This window comes from Gossypium hirsutum, chromosome D07, assembly GCF_007990345.1.
Source record: "Gossypium hirsutum isolate 1008001.06 chromosome D07, Gossypium_hirsutum_v2.1, whole genome shotgun sequence".
Lineage (NCBI taxonomy): Eukaryota > Viridiplantae > Streptophyta > Magnoliopsida > Malvales > Malvaceae > Gossypium > Gossypium hirsutum.
Window position 1 is genome coordinate 17,329,361 of NC_053443.1, and position 6,438 is coordinate 17,335,798.

The 6,438-nt window shown below is 34.1% G+C and overlaps 1 protein-coding gene across 2 annotated transcripts; it reads right to left on the bottom strand.

Annotated features, from left to right (window-relative positions):
- On the bottom strand, positions 1-5,462 carry LOC107953125 (5-methyltetrahydropteroyltriglutamate--homocysteine methyltransferase). Of its 2 annotated transcripts, XM_041097622.1 has the most exons (13): positions 5,250-5,425; positions 4,991-5,089; positions 4,257-4,610; positions 4,085-4,172; positions 3,186-3,313; positions 2,681-3,072; positions 2,426-2,589; positions 2,073-2,153; positions 1,815-1,981; positions 1,620-1,725; positions 1,258-1,508; positions 984-1,185; positions 1-598 (listed from the first exon to the last, which is right to left on the bottom strand). In XM_041097622.1, the coding sequence occupies exons 1-13, from the start codon at positions 5,351-5,353 to the stop codon at positions 230-232; spliced, it is 2,505 nt and encodes an 834-aa protein (XP_040953556.1). In that variant the 5' UTR covers positions 5,354-5,425; the 3' UTR covers positions 1-229. The 2 variants fall into 2 exon arrangements, with proteins under 2 accessions (XP_040953556.1, XP_016743844.2); XM_016888355.2 differs by lacking the exon at positions 4,991-5,089 and having other exon boundaries at positions 5,250-5,462.
- Between the last annotated feature and the right edge of the window lie 976 nt (positions 5,463-6,438).

The following is a 6,438-nucleotide window of genomic DNA, read 5'->3' on the forward strand; positions in this document are numbered from 1 at the left end:
TTTCACCAAATCTTATGCTGTGGAGAATACTATCATTATTATCAGTTTGAAATGTTTACTTCTGTAGGATTAAGACAATTTTCAACCACATTCAAATATGAATCTAAAAAGTGGGATAACCCTCCCAAATTCTAATTCCTTCCTAATCAAAGAAATATGTATCATTTTAACAAAAAAACACTGAATATTATTTGCCCGACTATGGGAAGATGTTACGCATCCTGTTAACTCAGTTACTACTAGCCAACTGGGTCCGGATGAGCTTGGCAGCAGCTACCATGTTGCGAAGAGCAGGCTCAACTTCAGAGTATTTGCGTGTCTTGAGACCGCAATCGGGATTGATCCACAGAACCCTGTTATCTAGGACTGCAAGCATCTTGTTGATGCGATCGGCAAGTTCTTCTGTAGATGGGATCCTAGGAGAATGAATGTCATACACACCAGGACCGATACCGGCTTCATATTTGACTCCCTCATGAAAGACAGATAGAAGCTTTTCATCTGATCTTGAATTCTCGATAGTGATCACATCAGCATCCATATTTATAATCGCGTTAATGATGTCGTTGAAGTTTGAGTAGCACATGTGGGTGTGAATCTATCCAAATATGTTTGCAGTATCATGTTCAGTAAACAAATCCAAGCATTTTATCTCATGCACATTAAATTTTATGCAGCAAAATTCCATATTCAATCCTATTAACAAATGCCACTACGGTTCTACAAAGGAAAGTCAAATACCAATTCAGTTCTTTCATTCCAAAGCTTTTTCGCTTTCAGGGAAGAAAAAAAGGAGAAAGAAAGAAATCGTTGGTTTCTCTGAAGAATTTCAGTGTTCTAGAAGCTTTGACAATTAACAAAATTTTCGTGTTACTTCCAGGGATTAGAAATGTTTAAAATACCAATGACATAAAATGGATAAGGTTTAAGAAACTAGTTCACTAAAGACTCAGTACTAAAGAAAAGGTCAGGGATAAAGAAACCTGAGTAGTGTTTTTGACGCCACAGTTAGTAATCCGGAAGGATTGAACGGCCCATTCCAGATAGAAAGGCTGCTCAGATTTCCTAAGAGGTAAACCTTCTCTTAATGCAGCTTCATCAATCTGGATAATATTAATGCCAGCTCTCTCAAGATCCTCGACCTCATCCCTAATGGCTAAGGCAATCTGGTAGCATGTTTCATGCCTAAAAACAGGCAACAATTCTGAATTAAAGGAAATAAAATTTCACATTATCAACAATGTTGGATTTACTGACCTATTCTGGTCGTTTCTCACAAAGGACCAGTTCAGAATCGTAACTGGGCCAGTAAGCATTCCCTTCATAGGTCGTCTAGTCATACTCTGGGCTGTTGAAGACCAAAAGACAGTCATGGCTCTGGGGCGGCTCACATCACCATAAATAATAGGAGGCTTGACACAACGGGATCCATATGACTGAACCCACCCATTCACAGTAAAGGCAAAACCGGATAATTGCTCACCAAAGTACTCGACCATGTCATTTCTCTGCATTGATAAAGTAGATTTGCAAATCAAAATGACAAGTTTGGACTTGATTCCCATGAGAAGGTTAAAGCCTAGGCATACCTTACCCTCATAATCATGATAAAAACTCACCTCTGGCTCACCATGCACCAAAACATCAAAGCCAAGCTCTTCCTGGAGCTTGACAACTTTGCTAATTTCCTCCTTCATGGCATTGACATAATCATATTCAGTGATCCTACAAGTACATGGCAAAACAAGCAGGCTAAATATGCAACAAAAACAAAGACTTGAAAAGCAACATAGACTAAGAGCAAATAATCTCACTTTTTAGCCTTGTACTCACGACGCACTTTTCTAAGTCCTATGGTTTGGGGGAAAGATCCAATAGTGGTGGTAGGAAGAATTGGTAAATTCAACTTCTTCTGCTGAGCAGCCAGTCTAGCACTTACACTTGTGGCACGACGATGATCAGAGTCCTTCAAGGCAACAACCTATTAAGAAAGGAGTGATATGTAAGTGACGGAAGGTCGATTAGATCATTGCAGAAATGAATGACAATGACTTTCTGTGGAAACAACATACAGCCCTCTGCACATTCTCATTTCTCACTCTAGGAGAGGATCTTCTTGAAGCATGAGATGTAGCATTGGAAGCAAAAAATGCCTGCAAAAATGATAACCAAAAAATATGACGCTAGAGCATATCACCAGAAATATTTATAGATCATAGACAACATATTTCAAAGTTATAGGCAGTGTCATCTGTCTGCCTTGCCAATTGACCATCAAGAGAAGAAAAAAAAGAGGTAGAGAAAGGTGCAAGCCTGTGGGTTGAAAGTCATCAATGGCTAAAACATATGTTTTCCATATCAATAATTGTTGATCAACAACACTTGCAAAAGTTAGCATTTACCCACCAAAACAAGAAAGAAATACCTGATCCTTCTGCCCAACCAATGCCCTGGCCAAGGCATTTACTTCAACTACTTTTTGTGCAGCAAATGCAAGCCAGGACTTGATTTCTTTGTCCAACTTTGTTTCATTCACAAGGTCCACCGCAGTGTGGAGAAGAGAGCATGATGTAGACACCACAACTTTATCTGTTGGAGAACAAAACAAAAATTGTTCTTAACTTTCAGTAATTTGCATACTAAAATTCCAGGTAGAAAGAACGTAGGAATTCCTAAATACCTTTTCCAACAATACCCTCAAGAACCTGCAGTATACAAAGTGAAGCAGCAAGATCATTAGCCCAAATGTTTCTTCCGTCAACCACTCCAGCAAACAAGTATTTATCAGAAGGAAATCCACTCTTTAAAAAGTTAAGTGTTCTTGTTCCACGAACTAAATCAAATCCAAAGCCAGCTACATTCTTTAGTGAAGTAAGTGCTTTGTATGTCTGGATGGGGACATCGGCAAAGTAAGTTTCAATGAGAATATTCACACCAGAAAACGATGATTCTAGCTCAGAGTAAGCATTTGTAAAAGTTTGCAGTTGAAGCGCCTCGAGATCCAACACAAGGGAGGGTTCATCAAACTGAATCCATGTTGCACCAGCTGCCTTTAATTCAGCAACAACTTCCCTGTCAGGTAACATTTGTTAGAAAGCTCTTAAGACAATATGCCAGCAATCAGTAAAGCTTAGCCCAAAAATTTGCAGATTAACCAAGGGCAAGCAAACATATTTGTGCCTTACTTGTAAATAGGAACGATCTTCTCAACTAAAGAAAGAAGAGAGAAGGATTTATCCACGCCCTTTGCTGGTTTTGATAACAATAAGTAAGATAAAGGGCCTATAAGGACAGGGACAGTGTCAAGTCCAAGCTGCACGTCAAAAATGAAAGAAAAGTTAGCAATTCAACATGCATAATTAGGTAGGGAATTTAAATTTTCCAACACCATCAGTTAAGTGAAAAAGAAACCCTAAAAGCATCTTGTCGAAATGAATTTACAATTTCCCCAACTAAAACACTTCAGTCCTAAGAGGACATTATCATTTGTAGATATGGATGCTATGACGGGGCTAAAATAATAATCCTCTTAGAACACAATTCTCATCTGCACAGCTGACACCATAATAGTAAAGCCATGAGGCCGGGATCAATAGGTATCAATTTCATTCTGACATATGGAATCCATTAAAAACTTAGGCTTCAAGCATGTAAAAGATGCATATGAACAAATGGATTTATGCAAAGTATGTTTTAGCTACTTCTTCATCTTCTTGTCTTGATGGGACTTGTTCATTTACTCTTAATTTCTTATACCGTAGAGCCTCCACGCTACAAAAGTCTAGAGGGTTAAAAAACAAAATTGACTCACAGATATAGGATGTCCCTGGTGCACTCTTTTTTATAATAAATCGACTCTCAAAAAATTTATACATGCCTTAGCATTTTTTAGAAAGAAAATAATGTAGCATTCCTTCAATAGTTAGTGGTGGTGTTACTATGATGCGAGCAAAAAAAGATGCAAATTTGACAGCTTAGGGATAATGAACTGAAACAAAAAAAAAATTGAATATCAGAAATTCCCTCGTAACTAAACAAATACTGCTAAAGAAAAAGCTAAAGAGCGAAAAAGTAGCAAACTCACAGCTTTGGCCTCCTTGTATTCCTCAACAGCCTTATGAGATGCATAGGAGAACTTGACATCGGGCCCCAATTCCGGGACAATATAGTGACTTCAAAAATGAAAAGTACCATTAATATCAAGTAAAATGAGATTATTTTTCGAAAATTACTAGCTATAAAGTATTCTCACTTACTAATTGGTATCGAACCACTTAGTCATTTCCATAGCAGGCACAGAGGCATTACCCCTAGCCATTGAGAAATAAACATCAAAACCAATCTCACCACCATTCCAACCATATCTAGGAGGGACTGCACCTAGCATTGCTGTGGTGTCCAAAACGTGATCATAGTATGAAAATGTGTTGCTAGGAATATACTTGATTCCAACCTCAGCCATTTGCTTCCAGATGGAGAACCTGAGATCGGCTGCCACCTGCTTCAATTCCTCGGCACTGCTTTTACCTTCCCAGAAAGATTCCAATGCAAACTTTAACTCCCTCTTGGGTCCAATTCGAGGGTAACCGACAATGTGGGATGTCATTGCTCTGTTTCAGTAAAACAGAGTTACCACATATCGTTATGATTTCAATTAAACCAAAAGAAAAGATCTTCACAAGTAAAACTACATTTAAATTTTTATTGAAACAAACAAATCCAGTCGAAATTAAGATTCTTTTCTTTAATCAATGGTACAATTGTGGGATAGATATTAAAATTCAACTATTTCACTTGGGAGATACCAACATCTATTATTACCCCAAATACTCAGGTGCTGGTTATAGTTGAGTTTTATTGGTCAAGAGCAATGATTGGAAGTAGCAGACATTAACATTGAAATTCAAATGCAAAATAAAATAAAAATAATGTATGACAAAAAAAAAAGAAAAAAAATAAACAGAAACGAATTAGGGAAAAAAAAACTCACTTGCTTATCTGTTTGGTTACTAAGAAATAGCATGAATGGAAATGAAATGAAAAGAGAATCAGCACTGATTGTGTCAAATTGTAAACATTGTTTGAGATCCTAAAAACAAGGAATTTCTAAACGGTTTGTTAACTTTTCCTTTTTCAAATTCCGCTAGACCGAACCACAAAAACCTCAAAAATTTACATTTTTTTTGGCTCTTATTATTTTTGCTTCTAAACACAAAAAAAAGAAAAGAGAAAAGAGGAAAGGAAGTTACCTAATAGAGAAAGAAGGGAGGGAGAAGCGTGGCGGAGGGGTAATGGAGAAACAAGACAGAGAAGAGAAGGGAGAGAGAGAGTGAAGCAGAGAGAGTTGGGTCATTTATACTTTCTTCCTTTGCCTTGCTACTCTATTCTCCCTCCGCTTCTTTTGTACTCCCCCACCCCCCTCCGTTAGGCACGGTGACTAATATTAACTTTATTAATTGGATAGTATAATATTCCCTCATATTTTTACAAATAAATAAATAAATTCAGGCTTTTGTATTTACTAATAGATAAATTGTATTTTATCTTTACAAATAAATAAATAAATTAGTCCTATAAGTTAGATCGAAAAGTAAATTAGTTCTTTTATTAAAAATTTCTTTCATTTTTACTGTAAATTGCTGACATGGACGATGAAATAATCAGATAATAACTCATTATAATGTGACAATATTTAAAAAAATCTTTAAATAAATATTTTTTTTATAATCATTTAAAAACTTACCTTTAGGATAAACTTGGATAAATGATTGTCCAAGATAACCATTTGTCTAGATTCATCATGAATATAAAATTTTAAATTATTATAAAAATAATCATTTGTTCAACTCGTCATGGACATGAATTTTCAAATAATTATAAAAATATATATTAAAAAATAATTAATAATTATAATAAATTTTAAAAATAATTAAAAACAACTTCTAGAATGAATTTAAAAATTAATGTTTAAATAATTATAAATATAATAATAAAATTTTTAAAAATATTAATAATTATATTTTTTTAATTTTAAAATTTATAAAAAATATATATAAGGACATATATTATGTTTAAAGAATTCAAATATATATATACATATATTCTTTTAATCGAATTAATATTTTTAGTTAATTAAATTGATGTTCTTATTTTATTAATTTATTATAATTTAAATATATATACGCAAATATATACAATAGTAACATTTCATATTAATTTTTTATTATTAATTTTAAAATTTTTTAAAAATTATAATTTTTAAATAATTTTTATATATTATTATAATTATTTAAGAAATCACTCAATAACGAACCTAGACAAATGGTTGTCAAGTATTATTTGAACTTGGACAACTGTTTGTCCAAGTTCATTCTAGACATTGCTTTTAATAATTTTAATATATTTATAATTTTAAATGTTTTTTTCATATTCTTTATA